This window comes from Polypterus senegalus, chromosome 1 (assembly GCF_016835505.1).
Source record: "Polypterus senegalus isolate Bchr_013 chromosome 1, ASM1683550v1, whole genome shotgun sequence".
Lineage (NCBI taxonomy): Eukaryota > Metazoa > Chordata > Cladistia > Polypteriformes > Polypteridae > Polypterus > Polypterus senegalus.
The window spans coordinates 200,006,491-200,028,724 of record NC_053154.1 but is presented as its reverse complement, the minus strand read 5'-3'; the positions used below and the strand labels follow the sequence as shown (position 1 = coordinate 200,028,724).

The 22,234-nt window shown below is 39.9% G+C and overlaps 2 protein-coding genes across 2 annotated transcripts in view; one reads left to right on the top strand and one right to left on the bottom strand.

Moving 5' to 3' along the window:
- Positions 1–3,888, bottom strand: part of si:dkey-240h12.4 (death-associated protein kinase 2) — a 114,698-nt gene extending 110,810 nt beyond the window's left edge. The window contains exon 1 of the mRNA XM_039766985.1: positions 3,192–3,888. The gene's annotated coding sequence lies outside the window, so the exon portion shown is untranslated. The remainder of the gene's footprint in view (positions 1–3,191) is intronic.
- A 236-nt stretch (positions 3,889–4,124) lies between these two features.
- LOC120537792 lies at positions 4,125–18,082 on the top strand. The gene is made up of 3 exons (XM_039766997.1): positions 4,125–4,361; positions 16,561–16,835; positions 16,972–18,082. Exon 3 carries the CDS (start codon positions 16,993–16,995, stop codon positions 17,638–17,640), a length of 648 nt encoding a protein of 215 aa, XP_039622931.1. The 5' UTR covers positions 4,125–4,361; positions 16,561–16,835; positions 16,972–16,992; the 3' UTR covers positions 17,641–18,082.
- The last annotated feature ends 4,152 nt before the right edge of the window (positions 18,083–22,234 follow it).

Here is a 22,234-nt window from a genome sequence, read left to right as displayed (position 1 = left end):
ACAGACGGAGGCTGATATGTCATGTTTAACGCACCACAACAGAATGGAAAAAAATAAAAAGAAAGGGCCAGGATTGCAGCTGAACTCGCTGTAGTTTGAAAGTATTCGTACAGCATCAACTTGATCAGGTGACATGTTATTATGTGTTATAAAAAGAGGAGAGCTCCCAAAATGTTAAAGATGCAAAACTGTGCTGAGAAGTCATCATGGAGTTGTGTTCATTGTCATGTCCCGAAATTTCCAGTTGTATATCTTGACACCATCAGGATAAAAGTTCAACAACTGCAGTCATCAGGTTAGACATCATCTCCAATTAGAAGTTGTGTAATTTGCCGAAGACTTAAGATAGACCTTACACTGGATAAAAAGGTTTCAGAGTATGAATGGTTGGGCTCTTTCTTATAAGAAATTGTAGACTTTGCAAAACCAGCTAAACCAACACCTTTGGGATCTTTAAAGTTCTACTTGATAATGCAAGAATAGTAAATAATTGGTTGTTAACTTTAAAATACAATTTTGTGTGGCCCCTAACTGATGAAGGTGTCAATAAGAATCCTTGGAAATAAAAAAACACAGGGCCCAGGCTTGTTATTTAATATCATCCATCCAACCATTTTCTGCTGCTTCACCAGGTCCAGGTCACAGTGGTAGCAGTCTAAGCAAAGATGTCCAGAGGTCCCTTTTCTCCATTAAATATCAAGTTTTATAAAAATGACAGATTGATCAGCAGTTTTTGCATGTATTAATTTTCAAGGATTTGGTGTTACAACCTCAAATGTGCTCTGATTAAACAATCGTCTTCAGGAATACTTTACAAACAAATCAGGTTGTAAATATTTTCCTTTTTTGTCAAATTTAAGTGTAATGAAATACTTCATTGCCATATTTATCCAGCCATACATACACTCACTTTCCTAGCAATCGCTGCAGAGAGGCAGCAGGTAACCCAGCAGCAATAACTCAGGAACTAAACCCTAGCATTCTCTAGCTCCCTTAATCCAAATGTAGAGAATTAACTCTAGGACAAAAGTGTAGTCCATCAAAGGGTCCACGCTGACACAAACAAATCACAACTCTCAAAGTCACACTGGGGCAATTTGAAATTGGCAATCGACATATGTCACTAAAGATATGCAGGAGTAATCAGAGCACCCAAAAAGGAAAACCCATGAAGACATCAGAAGAACATGCAAACGCCATATGAACAACTGCCAGGTACATCACTGGAGTCTGTGAATTGCTGGATTTCTATAGATCATTCACAACAATCATACGTGTTGTTCTGTGATTGACTAATGAACTGTCTACCTCATGTGTAAACTGTTTGGATGTATATAAATAATTTAAATAAGGATTAATATACAAAAAATGTTATACTATATTATTCTTTGCAGCTTCACTTCCAATTAGCGCAATCATGAAGAAGTTTTGTCTAAAATGTATCCATCCTTTAATTTTCTTAACTTTTATTCCCCATTATAATTCCAAACAGGCGGGATTCAAAGCTAGAGGACAACCAACCCAGCATGAGGTACTGGTCCCTCACAGGTCACATTCAGCCATACCAGTTCAGAGTCAACAGTTAGCCTAATATTTAAGTCTTTGTGACCTGAAACCAGAAAACCTAAACCTACAGAAATCTGAAGGAAGGTCTGAAATCATGAAGAACACTTTAATACTCATGCACATCTGGCAAGAGGCTTGCACTTGGAGACAAATCTTATAAAATATGCACACAAACCATTAAACTACATTGTACAACACCTAAAACACAACAAATTTTGACTGGTTTATACAAATTAATTCACCGTTCCTGTAAATAAGTACTGAACCTAGTGCTGACTGCAAAGCTTGGTTTGTACATGCTAACTAGACTACAAAAGAGATAGGGAATTCAAAAAGCAGTGAGTGTATTTCACTTACACTTTATTATACCATCGGTTATGTATTAATTTAAAATGTTACCTCAAAACTCCAAGGACTTGTCCAAATACCTTCCTACTATCTACTTATGTGGAGTTTGCATGTTCTCCCCATGCTTGTGGGGGTTTTCTTCAGGTTCCAACTCACAACTCAAAAGATGTACAAGTTAGGTTAATTTAAGTTGGCCTGGTGTGAGTAATAGACGTTTGTGAGAGACATACAGAGCTATTTCCTGTCTTACACATAGTGCTATCAGTTAGGGATCTAGAACTGTGTAATGGAGTAAGTGGGTTCAGAAACTGGGCAGACTGAGATTTTATCATGTGCATTTTTAGAACTTTGCATAAATATTACAATCATCTGCTAGTTCTACAGTGCATGATGTGTCCCCTGTATCTATTGCCTTTGAACCCTTTAAATTAAGAAAGGAATAGTTCCATTCAGAAGAGTACAGCTGCTCATTTTGGCAGGCTGTGCCTATAGCTTTCAGAAGTTACTGAAAGGTCATTAAAGTGGGGGAGGCTTTGTTATTTGAAGAGTAAGTTCTTAACTTTCTGGTTGAGCGACTCCAGTCATACGTTAGTCACACCTTTTCAAATAGCCCTCCTTTGAATTTCTTCCCCATTAAGAAAATCTTCCTATAGGGTGGTGCACCCTATAGCTCTTGAACCCTTGATTCACTTCACAGTTAGGTCACCACCCTGAAACATGCTGTTAGGCTGCTAACATGGAATTGGTTTATATTTTATATAGTAGTGGTTTCTGCCTTATGCACACTGGTACTGGAATTGGCTCAATTTTCCCCACAGTCAACAGGAAACGTATAGTTCCGAAAATAATTGTCTTTAAAACGAATTAAAATTGTCCCCATACATCGTCAATGTAAATCACACCAAGGGGGGAAGAGTTACAAAATAAATGCTGGCAGGCATTCTCGCTCTCTGGGGCACATATAGAGTCCCTGATGATCAGGAAACCCCTGCCAGATGTGTGGGCCAAGGGGCGACATTTCTGACCTATGTTTTGCCGATCATTTTAAAGGCGGGTAAGGCGGATGGGCTTTGAATTTTTAGGCGTTTTGTTTCAATTTAGCTCTGCTCTAGAACCTACTTAACAAGTCTAAAGCATCTGTCAAGCAGCAACCTGGTGCGATCGGATTAGACACGAACTTGCACAAAATGAAACCATTTTTAACTTCGTACAAAAGAGGAACGGGGTGGAGTGCAAATTTGTATAGGAATAAATAAAGTGTGCCAGTGTGCACTCACCTGAAGCCCCGGGTGAAGAAGGACGTGTACCCTCGTCGCTCTCTCCTACCAGATTCCCAGCTCCTGGAAAAACCCTGCTGTGCGATCGTTGCCTTCTGTGCCAGGAATCCTCACCGCTTCACAGCGCTCTCGGCGTTTTTCGGGTTGACTGGATACTGTCACTTCTGCAGCTGCTTTCTCGATGAAGTCTCTCCGAGTGTCCAGTGCACCTTTTTGCTTAGAGCTGCAACAGTTTCCCTCCAGTCTCGCTCAAAAAAGAAAAACAAAAAACGCGTAGCTTCAGCAACAAAACGTTTTATTCCCCAGTCCCTTTGATAATGCTAATTGTAAAAAATCCTGTGTCAACAGTGTGCTGGACGAAAATTTTCAGGCTAAGTGAACGCAGTCTCAACTGCTGCATTCGACTGCAGCTTCGGATGAGGAATACCTGTTTGCCCTCGCAGACTCCTTGTGTATGGAGAAGGCAGAAGACCTTAAATACAGACGATCGTACCGGTTAACAGGTAATGAAAAGACGCGCTTACGACCGGCTTTAGGGCTTTCACTGGCGTTAAAGAATACGAATTGTGCATCGTCGTGTTTCTTCTTATAATGGTGGCGCCGCATCAAAAACGCGCGATTTCCACCCAATTAAAAAAAAAAAACCCAAACGAGCGATAGAGAAACCACTTCAGTACTCTGAGATCTTCCTCGCTGCGGCAAACTCAGTGCGAAGCTCCACTACTTTAAGGGGATGGAGGATGGGGAGTGGGTGGGGGTGTCCGTCCCACCCCTATATGGATTGTATAGGTTTTGCAGCAAGATACTCTGCAGTTATTCCTCAGGTGGATTAGAAAGGGACGGCAAAGCTGCTGTCTACCTGGATATTCCGCTTGTGTATGAAATGATGACTCGCCTTTGTTAAAATAAAGTAGTTGAAATCTATTTAACAGAAGAAGATCAAGAAGTGACTGAAGTAAGCAAGTCAGAACTTGGCGATAACCACAAAAGGAGGCGCTATGCTTTTAAGGTGGACCTGGCGCATTCCAGGTAACATATACTGTAATCAAAGCCACACTGAATCCCCGTGGGCAAATTCTTCTAACAAGAAAACAGCAGAGACCTGACGGGTGCTTCCCAAAAAAGGAAATTTAAAACAGACTGTCAAAAGAAAACTTCGCTGTGGAGACTGTACGTGCATCGAGCTCTTCTGTTTTTACTACTTATTATACTTTTCATATAGTTATTTAGATATTGTTCATGAAGATCTTCTCCGTTTAAGTAAATGTAAATTGCATTTTGCAGATAATGACTGCCGTTTGCCCAGTGTTAAGTAACTGCTCTTCGCGCATCCTTCTGCAAAGCAACCATTTATTGTTATGCTTTCTATTGCTTCACATCAGTCCCTTAGTTTCCGCTTTAAGGGGGCGCATGCTGCGTAAAAAATGCGTTAAAGGGACATGCTTGCCTCATAATTCATATCCACCGGTCGCCCCTTTTAAACTAGAACCGGTCAGCTACCCAGCAGGTCACTTTCCTGTTTAACGGTTTTGACGAATCCGCAAATGTGGCTTGAAGAATAACAACCCGTTTAACCCCAGAGGGGGTGGTAATGCCATACAATATAGTGGCCCACCAAGACCTTTAACGGCCACTACAGTGTTGAATTTCCACTTAAATCCGGAACCATAACAAGGCGAGTGTTCAGATCCAGGAATTTACGATTTCAATTGCACTGCTACAGCTTTACTCATAATCAAACATAAGAGACGGAGTTTTGCATTCAAGGCACAAGAGAGGAGGAAAATATTGTGGTGCAAATTGTCTTGTCTTTCCAGACATTTTCAAGGCCACTTAATCCATTTTGAACTGGTTGGCTGACTCATAGTATCTACTTTGCACAACGCCCTTTCCTTCCATTTTTGGTAATGTTCCAAAAAACATAGTTCTTGGAAACACAATAAATTTATACTTTCGTGATTTTCATTCAGCTTCAGTCAATTAGCTTTGAAGTTAGCCTCTGACATCATAAAACAGAGACCGTATGCAGGAAGATATTGTAGAGACTTTGGGTATGGACCTGATAAGTACACTGTCTTCAGGAGTAGACTAGCAGACTGCAGACATGAAACAGTGAGAGAACTTTATTTCATATCTTCCTGCTGCTGAGAACTATCGTCTTGTATGTATGGCTGCCACATGAACCCGAGCCTTCTGTTGGTTCACAGAACCTGGAGATAGTGGGGCAGTCGGGCTGCCTCTGATCCTGGGTAAGTGGAGTGAGATGGGGCTGGCCAGTTTGGGGTGTGGTCAAAGAGCACTGTGGCATAGCTAGGGTCGGGCAGAGGGGGCGGTCCGCCCCGGGCGGAACATTTTTGGGGGCGGCATTATTGGCCAAAAGGCTCAGTTCAATTTGTGTGTAAGCAGCAGGGTTCGGAAAAATATCACTCATAAATGAAAAAATTTAAATTCTCTTGTTTTTTATCCACAAATGTTTCAAAAATAATTTGGACTGTCCTTCTGTGACGATATCAGACACAGCAGTTGAAATTTATCAGGCAATAACAAAAATAAATTTAAAATTACACCGATCATAATTTCTAGGAAGATAAACAACTAATTTACAATATAAAATTTCGTTTCGTTATCAATTCGAATGCGTTCTTGCTCTGCACAGAAAGCATCCCCACCTTTCACTTGTACACTACACTGGTTCTGGTTTTCGCAGCGTGATTATATTAAACTAATAATTAGAACACGGCTTTTCAGTGCGTCTATACTATATCACTATATTCTTGTCTAAGTTGATGCTTGTAAATAATTACTGCATATGTAAAAAAAAATTGCTGTTTCTCTATATATTGCTGTTTCTATATGAATAAATATATGCAAAATGTATCTTAATTTTTTCTATACGTCATTTTAATTTTCTATTTAGGTTAAAATATTCAGATATGTTGGAGGGTGGCAAATTAAAGCACCCGAGTGTGCACGCACTCAATACGCCACTGGAAGGGGACGAGGAAGTTGGGAGAGTGTAGCCTTGCAGAATACCTAGACAGCGTGGTGGAGGCATCACTGAAGAAGGCAGTGGTCTGGCGTGAGTTGGCTGAATCCCTTCCTCAGTCTCTCGGACTCCGAGCATATTATGTTCAAATTTGGAATAACAGCAGCCAGTCAAATTGCACACATCAAATCATGTTTAGTGGCCTTTGCATTACAATCCAGTCATGTGACGTGGCACACCTTTGTGACACATCTTTTGTATCTTTCTTGACGCACCTATTTCAAAGCGTACTTTGAACTTTGTTTTCATAAAACATCCTTACGCTGTGATTTAAGATTAGGGTTGTGGTTGTGATTACCTTACACAGGAGTAATGATGACAATTGAGTAGGCATGTTTTGTAGATAAGAACATTAGAAATTTGACAAACGAGAGGAGATCATTCAGTCCTTCAGGCTCATTTGTTGTAATAAAGAAATTGTACTGATGAATTTTAAACTTCTACTGAATGTGAATTTTTGGAGCTGAGGAGATGAGTAGCATCTTTCTTTGAAGACAAAAACAAAGGAGTAGTCACGCACAAAGCCAAGATCTGTTACAAACGTTTCTTTTGAGACCATGAGCAAAACCAAAATGCCAATTGAATATTAAGTCAAAAACAAACGAGTTCTAAACCAAATTTTTTTCCTATATAATTCTTTATTATTTGCTCGAGCAGTAGTCTTAGACAAGGTCATGATTTTCAGTTTTGGCATCTTTTGGTTCAATTTGGGACATGTTTTTCCCTTTAAATAATGAAATATGTCTTATGAGAAGTGAAGTAAAATGACACCTTTCATTGGCTAACTGAACAGGTTACAATATGCAAGCTTTCAAGGCAGCTTAGGCCTCTTCTTCCGGCAAGATATAGTACAGAAACTGGAGTTCCCTATGTTTATATATACACCAAAAATGAAACAGCATTTGGAAACTTTTAAGTTGGTCTTCAATGTCAAAAATTAACAGACCTCTCCAGCCTAAGATTTACTTAGCAGGACAGGAGAACAATGTATAGTTAAGATCTTTTGATAAGAGAACTGTCCAACGAAGTCTTTTGAAGTTTTTGATGAGTTTTCCTTACAATGTGGATTTGTAATCAAATTGTCTGGGCCAGCCAGAGAGATATAAGCAGCCCTCATATCTGGCCATATATTATTGTCTTTATTTAAACCATGTTGTAATGTGTTAAATTTTAGTATCAGTTTAACTTCCCATTCCTTTCTCTCCTGCTACATTTTGGACAGTCGAGAATTAATTTATACCTGCTGTATGTGATTTAAACTTTTTGTTTTATTATTATAAAACAAATTTATTTTGTTTAATATGTTTTGTGCCTTGATTTTGTGCTTCGTTTTGTGTGTGTGTGGTTTATCACCATTTTGTGTTATTTTTCTAGCAGTTGTGGTTGTTTCTTTTTGTGGCAACAATGCAGCATTGCCATCAAGGTTTTACCTTGCACAGTGGCATGTGACATCTGCCAGCAGCTATTTTAGAGCGGTGTCAGACATTATTCTATGTCCAAGTTTCTGGATTTAACAACCAAAATATTCCGATGAGATAAGGAATAGGATTCTTAGGTAATCTTGTTAAATGTTTTCTCTGTTTTTGCTTTGTGAGCTGGATTTTGATGCGGTTCCAATTAGTCCTTCCTCTTCTGATCACTGTCTGTTTTTTGACAACTCTTTCCTGCCTCATTCTTGGGGTGCTTTCCTTTTCCAGGTCCATGTGCCGTTTATGTTCAAACTAGTCAACTCAAACTCCTAACAATGGCATATAAGTGATGTCACTCCATCACATTTTTGTTGTTGAGGTTTAGCAACCAGTCATATAAAATGTCAGCATCCATATAAGCAAAATTGACACAATGGTGACCTTAAGAGATCATTGCAATAACAATAAACATACTAAAATAGAAAAAGAATTTAGTAAAATGTAAATAATTAAGTAAAAGGAAACAATAATAGTTGTAATGAATTCCTAAGAGAAGGCACACAATTTTATATCCATTAATAACAGTCTGAAAAAGTATACTGTAGAAATTTAAATGACTTTTTTTTCCTCAATGCTTAGATTATTTTCAAGCATTTGAATGAATGATGAAGGAAGGATCTTTCTTTCTTTGAACAGGGGGTTTTGCCAGTAAGAGACTGATGTGAAATCTGAAAGCACTATTTGACATACTAGGTTTATGATGTTGCATAAACTTTAACTTTATGTTCAGCTTCTGAAATCATAAACTAAGATATGCATAAAAAAGCATGTGAAATTCCAAATAAAGAAAAAACCCTTAACTTCTCATTATCAAATTGCTAGCAAATTCTTGAAATTCTGTGGAAAAAATTAAGTTTAAAGCTAATGGGTTGAAGCTGAATTAGTAACATCAAATGTCAAATTTTTTCAAAGAACTACAGAAACCTGATGATATCATATCTTCCAAATTTGATTGGTTGAAGATAAAAAGCTGTGGTAGAATGAAGACTTTGATGTTGTTCCAGGAACAGCAAAAACCAGACAATATTATATCTGTCCAAATGACCAGAGGTGATTACACTGCATTTTTGGTCCAGTACACCTCTTACTCTATACTGCACAAAATGGAACTAAGCTACACATCTCAAACAAGTGTTTAAAAACAACACATAGCTGCCATGACTACATGTGAAAAGCTCACACTTTTCTTTGAGAGCCTCTTGAACCCACCACTGTCAATAACGTTACTGAGATGAGCCGTGCAAATGAGGACACGTATAGCAAGGGTAGGTGTGAAATTGATACACTGCTTTTATTCAAAATAAATACAGACAGTGTCCAAAAGCTCAGTACTCAAAAAGTTCCTAATAAATAAATAACCCTTAAAAACAGTCATGATCCATGAGGTAAAATTCAGAATTTAAAATGAGAATAAAACCAACACAGTCATTGAGTCAATGTTCTGTCTGACTAGCCCAGCACAACTTCGTCTCCCCTGCTCACCCATTACTTGCTCAGCTGGCAGATACTCCTGCAGCCGCAGTCCTCACCAACCAATCCCTGTCTTAGCTGCCTCGAGCGGCACCAGCCAGACTGCTCAGAGTCGGTTTTCCTCCTGTCATCCTTCTCACTCCCCTGGCATGCCTTGGATCCTTGGAGAGGACTCCGCATCAACAAGTATTCAGTGGGGATGATGCTTTGGGGGGCCAATGACCATGCTGTCTCTTCCACACTGGCTGGCTGGCTTGTTCTGTTCTTTCTTTTCTTTTTCTGTCTCGCCTCCTCTCTGCCATGCAGACTTCTGTTCTACTGCCTCTCTAATTGAGCACAGGCGTGAAGAGCTGCTTCATCCACAGCATCATTGAAACACCTGACTGATCCGCCCAATTCTGCACATGTATGCAATGCAGTGAGTCAGCCCTTCAATTAACCACAGTGCAAAATGCACTCGCTCACACCTGTGCCCAATTGGAGCCTACACTTTTTGGAACGCAATTATTTATTTAAAATTTGCACAGTGCCACGGACCACTAATTACACTAAATGATTGTGATTTGGGGTACAGAAAATATTTTTTACAGTTGGAATAATATTTTTCTAAATTTCACAATCAATTTTCTGTAGGTTTGAACTTCAGATAATCAAATCTTAGTATTTTCGTTTATATTACCTTTTAGTATTATTTTTTTGTAATTACCAAATCACCATTTTGTTTTTCTTGGGCGCCACCACTTTGTGATTGTGTTGCCAATACGTGATGCTTGGTTTCTGGGGGCATGATTATCATACATCTGGCTTGGTGATGTCACAAATGTGTTAGTTGGCATCCATGGTTGTGGATAATTTCTTTAATACTCTATGCATTTATTAGTAAAGTAATCTCAGGTTATTGACTTTTGGTTACATTTTTCAACTCTCATTTTTTTGTGTGGTATTGGTGAAGGTTTGATTGTCCTTCTAGATTTGACCTTTGCTTGTTATTCTGGTCAACATTATTCTCCTTGTAAATGTAACTGCTCTAATGGTCTACCATTTAATATCTTTTGGTAGAACAGGCAGAATCCAGTTAATTACTGTGATATCACCATGACAAGCCTGTTGCTCCTCAAAAGTGATTAATTATGATGTACAATCTGTATTTTAGAAGGCCTATTTTTTAGTGAGCCAATGCTGCCAATTTGCTCTGAAAAAAAGTCTCCGGGTTTTTCATTAGTTTATATTGGTTACCTTTTGTTACTTCTCTGTGAAATGCCCGATAGGTCAGTGTGCTGGAAACTATTAACTAACTGACGAGGTGCTACATTTAGTTTTCATATGATGTGGGTGTACATATATAAAATATAACCTGTTTTTGCCAAAATAAAAAGGCCATTTGTAGCAGTGTCTGATTCTCCTAACACAACTGGAGCAATTTATACAGCACTCATATTGCAATAAGGGTATAGAGTGATAATGATATTGTTTTTGTAAACCATAAGCAGTGACATTCCATTAATGCTCAAGTTGTCTGTGATGCCAGGATGAGAAGCATTATGATTCAGTTGTCTGGGACAACCCATGATTCATTTATTTCAAGGCAAAGTAGTGTTGGAAGAATAATTGCCCACAATGCTGCTTTATGTATAGGCTGGCTTGTTGGTAGGGTAACTGGCTAAACTCGCAATTTATCATATATGTTCTATACAATTTATTGTAACGTCAATAATGTCATTACATATGCCAGGTGATTGTGGCTACCTGCTCAGATGCTGGCGCCTTATGCTATTCTTCAACCACACGCTTCAGTGCTGTGCAGAGTGCACCATAGCACACCTCACATGCAGGCAAGAATCAGGTGGTGGTGTCTTGATGCATCAGGCAGGAGGCTGTAATACCAGCCAATAAAGTTCTGCAGCATCATGAATGCATAATAATGTGATTGATTAGCATAATCAATATATGCCAGTTTCAGGCTGGCAAGGCTGGAGATGGGCTCATGTAAGCACATTTACAAGATGATTGTGATTTATGAAAGTAAATTGTTTAGAAATGTGTATGGACCAGGTTTTACAAATCTTTATTTCTTTTTGTGTACACATTTTTATATTTTTTAGTTCTTATTTAACTGGTGATTATTTGGCCCCACAAAGGCATGTGCAAGTTCCTACTATGGACTTGTTTCAACATCTAGGGTTGATTCTTGCTTTCCATGTTATGTTGCAGTGGTGGGTCACTGCCACCACTGAACCTAAGTAGTGTTAAACAGGCTTAAGAATGTAATTTTGTACTGTATTTGTAATTGTTGATAGAATATTGGTCTTATAAGTAGAAGTGTACTGTACAAGAATAAACTGAATAATATGACACTGAGTGGCATAGTGTCCCTGCTGGCTCACAGCTCAAGGTCCCTAGTTTCTGTGTGTGGTGTCTGTTTGAATTTTATTTAGGTAACTGGTTTCCTTACAGATTTTAAAGATATTTTAGTATGTTTTGGTTGGTAATTTTAAATACGTCTAATATGAGGGACTGCGGTGGGTTGGCGCCCTGCTCAGGGTTTGTTTCCAGCCTTGTGCCCTGTGTTGGCTGGGGTTGGCTCCAGCAGACCCCCGTGACCCTGTAGTTACGATATAGCGGGTTGGATAATGGATGGATGGATAATATGAGGGAGTATGTGCGCTGAGATCAACTGGCATCCTAACCAGGACTGGTACATGCTTTCATGATAGCGACAAGCTTCCCACAAAACTTTAGTAAAGCAAGCATGGTTCACAAAATTAACAGAAGGATTATGTCATACAAAAAATGTTCCAAGCCTAAAAAACATTTCAGCAGTTGAGTCTGTTTATCTCTCTCTGTTCGTGCATTCTCTCATCTAACTTTGACTGTTAATGTACTATAAGATAGAACACATGCACATTTTTCTGTTTTATACAGATGGAATGAGAACCATTTGGCCTCATTTATATTATAATTCAGGAGTGACAGCTCTTGGAGGGCCCATATGGATCTGAAGTTTTTCTCTAAAGACAATCTCAGTCAAAGGTTGGCTCTTGTCCTTTATTAAATTCCTTGTTTTAAGTAGATTCCAGAACTGTAGATTATGCTTAGTGTCATGTTAAAAATAATTTTGAGTTTCAGGGCTTTGAGATAAAAATATCCCAGATATCATATAGTCAGGGCCTAATGCATGAATGTAATATTTTTCTTTGTATTAAATATATTACCCTCTGTGCATTCTTTTATAAATGTATGTTTCTAAAAATGTTTGTCTTGTCTCTTTTTTGTATTGTATTATTTGTTAATTAGTGTTTGCAGTTTATTTTTATGTATTGATCATATATTTCAGTTTAGTGTATTGTGTGAATTATTGCATATGTGATCGTCAATGTCCTTTGTGTGTTGAACCCAAGGGGGTTGTGATTCCAAAATACCAAAATAGCTAAAAAAGTGAGCAGACCTCAAAATAAACAAAAGCCAGATAGCAACTCCACTAGGACTGGGCCTCCGGAGTAGGCCTTACCTAAGGCAGCCTAGTCCCAAAAATGGGGCTAAGGATTTTAATGTTCAAAATATTCAAAATATTCCCCTTCTGGGAGAGAGAGAGTATATGTTATGTTACAGCCAGGGTTATTTCCTTTGCTTCTGTATTTTCATTTGTATTGGGGTTTTTGCTATTTTTTTAATTATTATGTTGTGATTTGTAGCTCTGAACTGGCAAAAAACAGTCACAAAACAGAAAAGGTTCGCTTGAAGGCATCAGGTTCCCAAATTGCTACCTGCCAGCTTTGGTCTATAGCAGGTCTGTAAATGGGGAGTTTGCTTTAAAAATTGAAATTTTAAAATTGACAAATATCAAGAAAAGTCTCAAACGTTAAATGTCTCATAAGGGCAAGGACCAACAGACTCTGGCTTGTAGAGACCAGTCCCACAAAGAATCTTTAAAAATTGAAGATTCATTTAACTCAAATAGAAAAATATATATAACAAAATATTCAAAAGAGCAACAAATATTATGCCTAAAAAGGCACTGCACCACAAACTAGTCATAAAACACAATTTGTTAGCAAAGAGGGAGTAAAAATGATCATTAAACCAGTAAATCTACAGTACACATAAAGCAAACGTTTACTACAAATTTGTTTTTATTTCAACAACTCGCTGCTGAGGTTCTTTCACTGGATCAATGAGTACCCAGAGGGAGATCCCAGCAGCAGTGACATCAGGGTGGCCACACCTCCTGGAGCTCCACCTTCAAAATATATAGAAATACATTTGGTATTTCCCAAGTCTTTTATCATGTACTAATTATTTTACCTGTTATGCATCCAAATAAATAAAGTTTCTTTCTGGAACCTTCTAGTCGATTGTTCTTTTGGGAATTACAGATGATTTTCCTATACAGTATTGTCCTGGTGAAGCTCATTCTTTGCCATTTGGCACCTGCTCATTTTAAATTTCTTGGTTTTTTTTTTAAAAAAAGTACTTAAAATAATATGAGATCAAAATATTATAACATACATATTAGTGAAAAGTAATTCAAACGGCCATAATAAAACAAAGCAAGAATGTTTTTAATTTCCATGCAATGCATAGAAAATACAGTACATAGGTATAAAATGCATAGGTATAAAGCTAGAAACATTATCACACTAGACCTGTGTCTAGTTCTCAGTAAGAAGTTAGTGCAGTGGATCCCAGCCTTCAGCTTCTGGTTATGTTTCCCTTTATTAGAAAACTCTACAACTGATCTCACCAACCAATATTTCACATCTACTAAATAAATTATTTTTTGGCAAATAATTGCAGTAGGCTCATTATTTTTAGGCAGGTATTTACCATAGTCCCAATTATCATATTCCCTGTGTGACACTTACATTTTTTTTAAATCAAAAACAAAATCAATCCATCCGTCCATTTTCCAACCCGCTATATCCCAAGTGCAGGGTCACGGGGGTCTGCTGGAGCCAATCCCAGCCAACACAGAGCACAAGGAATGAAATAAACCCTGGGCAGGGTGCCAGCCCAACGCAGGGTGCACACACACCCACCCACACACCAAGCACACACTAGGGACAATTTAGAATTGTCAATGCAGCTGACCTGCACGTCTTTGGACTGTGGGAGGAAACCAGAGCAACCGGAGGAAGCCCACGCAGACACAGGGAGAACATGCAAACTCCACGCAGAGAGGACCCAGGAAGCAAACCCAGACTGGTCCCCGTTAATCTGATAAAAATTTTATTCATTAATAATAATGCTAAACAGTCAGTCAGTCCGTCATTATCCAAACTGCTATATCCTAACGCAGGGTCACAGGGGTATGCTGAAATCAATCCCAGCCAGCACAGGGCGCAAGGCAGGAACAAATCCCTGGGCATGGTGCCAGCCCACCTGCGTAATGCTAAACATCTACACAAAATTGCAACATCTTATGTGGATTTAACAAAAACAATCACATTATCTTTATATGCCAAAAACCTAAAACTCTGACCTTCACATGAAGGAATCGCTAGTCCTAAATGTTTCCCAAGTTGTCAAAAAAAGGACTCGGTAGATATGGCATATATCATTCTAGATAGAGGACATTCCTGTCTAATTCCTCTCTTAACAGCAAATGGTTTACTTAAAATACAATTGATTTTCAAAACCCCAAAAACATTAATGTATCACATTCTAAGGTCATTTATAAATGCAGAACCAAAGCCAAAATTTTATTTCATGATGGCTAACAAATATTTTGTGGTCCACCCAATCAAACGCCTTCTTTTGGTCCAAGGACTGGTGACTTGCAGGTTTGAGGTTAGCCTGTTCTGGGCAGGTCGATGAAGGTTCTGGTGTACTTTTTGGGCCTGCTTTGGAGGACTTGCAGCACTTCTCCATGTCATTGCAATGAAATAGTGTAAACCTGTGACTTAAACAGTAAAAGCAAACAAAGATCTTTATAAATAAATACTTTATTGAAATAATCCAAACAAAAAGTCGAGGCAAGGAAAGAGGGCAAAAAAAGACAAAAGGGTTTACCTAGAAAATTAAACCAAAAGTAAACACAGTCAGTCCTCTATCCAAATACAAAATCCAGAAAACAGAAGCAAAATTCCAAATAGTACCTGCAATAATACTCTGTAGCACCCTACAATACTCAATGACTTTCTGCCAGACCCAAACCCTCAGCCAGAATAAACAGGCTGAGGTGTAGTTCTACAGTGATGGTGTCACATTGGATCTGTTTTTGGAATTCTACTCACAAAACTAAAGGGACAACCATATCATAGTGTTTCATGAATCTCTGTGATCTCCTCCTCATGTCTAATCACTTCATAAATACAGACCTTGGTGACATGCAGTGTGTATTGTTGGTAAAACTGTTGGATTTGAACTTTGGATACATACCACTACTGTCTCAGGGTCTCAAAAGTCATTTTGGTTATGATCTTTTGCTTCCAGAAAAATTGAAACACTTCTGTGAAGTGATTATCTAGATGTACAGTAGAGACATATTAAAAAAATGACTAATAGATAGGTAGATATATATTTTACAGTTTTTCTCAAATGCTAAAACACAAAAGCCAATCCTCTAAACCAAATGACCAGTTGTCTAAACACATTTACTAAATCTAGCCATCATTTTCCAATATCATAAACACATTTCACATGAAGACACAATCCTCCGTTCTCATAAATCTAAACACATTTTTCCTTGCTAAAACACAAGTTGCAAAAGAACTCTGCTCATATTCTCAAATGAAAGCTCATGTGATGCAAAATGCTTGCCACAGTCAACAATATTTGAACACAATGAACACACCTGGCGTCATTCATTACACACAACAACTCAAACTTGAAGACACTTGTTGCTAATGCTGTGACCACATGTATAAAAGCAAGTTCAGAGTGCACAGTTTGCTGAAGATTCCAAACAAACACAATGGATGAAGGCAGAGTCAGGGGAAGAGGAATTTGTGTCAGAGGAGGGAGAAGAGCTGGCCATGGAAGAAGAGGAGCAGGTCAACGAGGAAGAGGAGTTCAAATCAGAGGAGGAAGAGGAGCAGGCCAACGAGGAAGAGGAGGAGGCCAACAAGGGAGAAGAGAAGGTCCAGGAGGGAGAGCAAGACAACCTCGCACCATCATTACGGACGAGATGCGAGCAACAGTCATTGACCATGTCATTGTCCATGGCATGACAATGCCTGAAGCAGGACTAAGAGTCCGTCCAAACCTGAGTAGGTTCACCGTGGCCACCATTATCAGGGCATTCAGACAACACAGCAGGTATTGTACTCTATTGCTTTCTTTGTTACAATACAGTTTTACAAGCCTGTGAAAGTAGTCTATTGGTTTCAAATCAGTTGTTATTGTAAAACATGTCAATTGACAACACATGTTTCTTTCTTTACAGTTGAAAGAATGCCACATAGAGGTGGGAGGGTTGCCATATTTACACAAGAAACCCTCATTGTGGATATGGTTCGTGAGAACAACCTCATCAGACTCCGGGAGATCAGAGACAAAGTCATTGCCGATAATGTCAACTTTGAGAGCATTGATGATGTCAGCTTGGCCACAATAGACCGAGTTCTCTGGCGCCAAAAGATGCGGATGAAACAGGTCTATAGGGTTCCCTTTGAGCGCAACTCTGTGCGACACAAAGACCTACGTTACGAGTATGTGCAAGTAAGTATACATCCATGTTCACAGTACAGTTAGTGGACATACTGTGTTGCTCAGTGGCCTACATTACTTCTGGACAATACTGTGCTACCTGATTGACTGTTGTTCTGAACAACTGTGCACTTTCACATTTTCACAGAGGATATAACAGTTGGACGCGATGGCCAGACCTCATGAGTACCTCTTCCTGGATCAGGCTGGCTTCAACCTGCAGAAACGAAGGCAAAGAGGCCGTAACATCATTGGCCAAAGAGCCATCACTGAGGGTTCTGGCCAACGGGGGGGTAATATTACTCTTTGTGTGGCCATGGGTTCGAAGGGGCTTGTCCACCGGCATGCTGTCCTTGGGTCTTACAACATCCAACGTCTCCTCACCTTCCTAGAGGAGCTAAAAGACATCCTCCTGGACTGCCAACAACACCATCCTGGGCTCGCACATCACATTTATGTGATCATTTGGGACAATGTCCGCTTCCACAGAACAAACCAAATCAGAGAGTGGTTCACCACCAACAGTAACCACTTTTTAAATGTCTGTCTGTCACCCTACTCCCCTTTCCTGAACCCTATAGAGGAGTTCTTCTCATCGTGGAGATGGAAGGTTTATGACAGACAACCATACACTAGAGAGAACCTGCTAAGGGCAATGGAGTTGGCCTGTGTTGACATCCCAGTGGAGGCCTTCCAAGGATGGATTCGCCATTCCAGGGCGTTTTTCCCGCGGTGCCTGGCAAGAGACAATATAGCCTGCGATGTGGATGAGGTGATGTGGCCCGATGCAGCTCAGCGACATGATGCCGCACAGTGATTGTGGTGTGTGTGTGGTGTGAATAAAGTAAATAAAAAAACTTCACAGATTCTGTTTTTACATTAAGTTGTGTTACAGTAGTGTACATGCAGACTTTTCTATAGATTTATACTCTTCATATGAAACTCACAAATCTAAATGCCTAATCCTCTGCAGAGATCTAAGAAGATCCGTTACTGTAAAGTTTCTGAAAATATGCATTGGCAGTTATGAAACAAAGAACCTTCTCACAAATTGAGCATTGTGTTTTCAATTGTTTTGCTGTAGTGTGTAATGATGTGTATAGTGTTTACATTTTTGAAAGCTTCGAGTTGTTCTTTTGGTGTGAACGTTTGAGTTTTGAAGTGAGAAGGTGTGGTTGTGTTTATGTAGCTTTAGAAAAGGGTGTTGTGTTTAGACATTGGGGAACATGGTGGAAACGTTTGTGAAATGTGTTTTAGCATTTGAGAAAAACTGTAAATGTAAACAAAGGCAATACATTACTGTATACATACATAAATAAAATAGATACTTTAATAATCCCAAGGGGAAATTCACATAATCCAGCAGCAGCATACTGATACAAAAAACAATATTAAATTAAAGAGTAATAAAAATGCAGATAAAAACTGACAATAACTTTGAATAATGTTAACATTTAAGGTGGAATTGAAGAGTCGCACCGTGTGGGGGAGGAACGATCTCCTCAGTCTGTCAGTGGAGCAGGACTGTGAAAGCAGTCTGTCCCTGAAGCTGTTCCTCTGCCTGGAGATGATACTGTTCAGTGGATGCAGTGGATTCTCCATGATTGACAGGAGCCTGCTCAGCGCCCGTCGCTCTGCCACGGATGTCAAACTGTCCATCTTCATTCCTACAACAGAGCCTGCCTTCCTCACAAGTTTTTCCAGATGTGAGGCGTTCTTCTTCTTTATGATCCTTCCCAGCACACCACCGCATAGAATAGGGCACTCGCCACAACCGTCTGGTAGAACATTTGCAGCATCTTACTGCAGATGTTGAAGGACGCCAGCCTTCTAAGGAAGTATAGTCGGCTCTGACCTTTCTTACACAGAGCATCAGTATTGGCAGTCCAGTCTAATTTGTCATCCAGCTACACTCCCAGGTATTTATAGGTCTGTACCCTCTGCATACAGTCTCCTCTGATGATCACGGGGTCCATGAGGGGCCTGGGCCTCCTAAAATCCACCACCAGTTTGTTGGTCTTGCAGGTGTTCAGGTGTAAGTGGTTTGTGTCGCACCATTTAACAAAGTCTGTAAGATAGTCCACGATCCATGCCACCAGGTGTGAATCTACTCCCTTCTCTGTCAGCTTGTCCCTAAGGAGCAGAGGTTGGATGGTGTTCAAGGTGCTAGAGAAGTCCAGAAACATAATTCTTACAGCACCACTGCCTCTGTCCAAGTGGGAGAGGGATCGGTGTAGCATGTAGATGATGGCATCCTCCGCTCCCACCTTCTCCTGGTATGCAAACTGCAGAGGGTCCTGTGGTCTCAGGTGGTGAAGAAGCAGCCGCTCCATGGTCTTCATCATATGTGACGTCAGAGCGACAGGCCAGAAGTCATTCAGCTCGCTAGGACGTGATACCTTTGGGACTGGGGTGATAAAAGATGTTTTCCAAAACCTCAGGACTCTCCCCTGTTCCAGGCTCAAGTTGAAGATGCGCTGTAGAGGACTCCCCAGCTCTAGCGCACAGGCCTTCAGCAGTCGTGGCAATATTCCATCTGGACCCAGTGCTTTCCTGGCACAAAGTCTCCTGAGCTCTCTGCTTACCTGCGCTGCTGTAATTGTGGGTGGGGATGTCTCTCCTATGCTGGTATCGGCAGAAGGATAGTTGGAGGATGCAGTACTCCGAGGTGAGAGTGGGTTAGGGTGGTGAAACTTGTTAAAGAGGTTGTTCATTTGGTTTGTTCTATCCACGTCTCTCTCGATGGTGGCACCCCACTTCGAGCTGTAGCCAGTGATGATCTTCATCCCATCCCACACTTCCTTCATGCTGTTATTCTGTAACTTCTGCTCCATCTTTCTCCTGTACTGCTCCTTCACCGCCCTGAGCTGGACTTAGAGTTTCTTCTGCACACGCTTGAGCTCATGCTGATCACCGCCTTTAAAAGCCCTTTTCTTCTAGCTCAAAAGGCCCTTGATGTCACTTGTAATCCATGGCTTGTTGTTAGCATAGCATCGTACTGTTCTTACTGGAACTACAATGTCCATACAGAAGTTGATGTAATCAGTAGTGCAGTCAACAACCTCCTCAATGTTCTCACTATGTTATCCCTGCAGGATATCCCAGTCCGTAGTTCCAAAGCAGTCTCTCAGAGCCTGCTCTGCCTCAAGGGACCACTTCCTGAATGAGCGCGTGGTTGTAGGTAGCTCCCTCACTCTTGGTTTGTAGTGAGGCTGAAGCAGAACCAGGTTAGGATCTCCTTTCCCAAGCGCAGGCAGCGGGGTGGCGCTGTATGCGTCTTTAACGTTTGCATACAGTAGGTCAATAGTCCTATTTCCTCGGGTGTTACAATCCACATACTGGGAGAAGGCGGGTAATGTTTTATGTAATAGGAGCAACAAAGCCATGCAGTAGTGAATGCTTAAGATTCATGGATTCTACGTCCACTGTCTATATCTCTCACTCAGTTATTATTTATGCTGAGTTACAAACTTCTCCAGATCTCTGCATGGACACTCTGTGTTTCCCCCGACATCTCCAAAGAAATGCATGGCTGGATAACTGGCCCTGTGTTATTGTGAGTGTGGGTGTGAGTGTATGCATGAGTGAGCCATAGTGATATTTTCATAACGAAAACGAGAACTAGAACTAAAAATATTGTTTTTCGTTTTACCAGAGCGAGAACTGAAATTAAGACAAAGAGAGAAACCAAAACTAAATAAAAATTAGTGATATGTAAACGAACTAAAACGAGAATGAAAATTGAGTGAAAACGAAAAAAAATAGCAATAGCATTTTCGTTCAGTCCGATTCAGTCGCCCTGAACGTTCAGTTACGTTCCGCTGTTCACTATGCGGTGATCTTGTACCTTGGACTTACTATAGTCACGTGACGCAACTTTCGTAAAGGACCGTTGTTTGTTTGTTGAGCACATTTGGTTCGTCATGTTGGAGCAGTAAGTACGTGTGGTAGCCGATGGCGAGTTTTGCATATATGTTTGCAGGTAGAAATCAAGAAAGTAACGTGTGGAAATATTTTAATCACAGCACAGATGATAATAAAAGCAAATGTAGCATGCGAGAAGAAGAAAAGAGGCTCGGAGTTTCAGTGCAGGACCAACTGGATCAGTACTTAGTAAAAGTCCAGCACTTTCCTGGCACCATGGCTGCACTTCAGTACAGGGATGTGCGATTGGGGCAGGCATGACAATTAAACAAAAAAAAAACAATGATAACATAAAATAAATCTGTCCACTGGATTGTGCTAAAAATTATTGGAATCATATAGAAAACAAATTTACATCTTTTTTACCGTCAAAATCGCTGAATTTGCGCTTTTCCTAATCAAATACAAGAGAGAAAAGCGAGGTGAGGTAGTAACGAGCGGGGCCTCAGCTCGGACAGCGTTATCCCTCATACACTGGGTTGATGTATGCAATTGGCGCGTGCCTGTTGCTGCCTCTCTGTGTGTCGCCAATATAATGTTTGCTGACACGTTTATTATACACCCTGACTTTCCACAGTCTGGCTAATATCTTTAAAGAATGTGTGTGACATATTTAATCTTGCTGATCGGACATAAAACCAAAGTGAACCTTCCAACCTCAAAATGGAAGATTAATACTTTTAAAACTAAAGGAAAACAAGGAGGACTTTTACAAGAAAGTGACGGAGATCTTCGTGGAGAAGGATAGGCGCATGGACTTCATTTACAAATAAAGGTAAGACCATAAACGGTTTTCAATTTTATAAAAAATGGGATCAGACTGAAAAAAAAATCCAATATTTAAAGACCATAAATAAAATATTCGTTTGCTTTTCTTGTTATCCTTTTGTTGAACAGTCTGTATTAAAATTGATTAAAGCATAAGAATGAAAATATTCTAAAAACAGCTAAATATTTCAATTAAGGTCAAAATTGAAATCCATTTTTTGTACACCACTCTATACTTTAATTTGTATTGAACGAGTATAAATTGTGAAATTGCAACGGCAAATTTAGAACATATGGAGGGTGCAGAGCAAATGCGCTCTCTCTGCTATAAATGTAACTTTCTTTCTTAGCCAAATATGTTTGTAAAGAATGCTGATGAGATATTAAACATAACCAGTAGTCAATGTGCATGCTGCGAATCAAATAGTGAATAAGATATGGGTTAATATATTTGTAAATCTGATTCTGAAGGAGTCAGTGCCACACGAACCTCACCGTACGTCACTGCTTCAGTACTGGCAGCAGAAATCGTTAACATATAGTCTTGCTGGTGCCCCTCATAGTACCGATGACCTTGTCTGTGCACCTGCATTGCAGGCGCTCGTCAAGCGAATATTTTCACTGTGTGGCCATCTGTGCAATGGATGTCGCAGCATGAACCAATCTCTCGAAATGCGTACTTGTTTAAAGCTTAACAGCAACGTGCTTGCACAGACTGT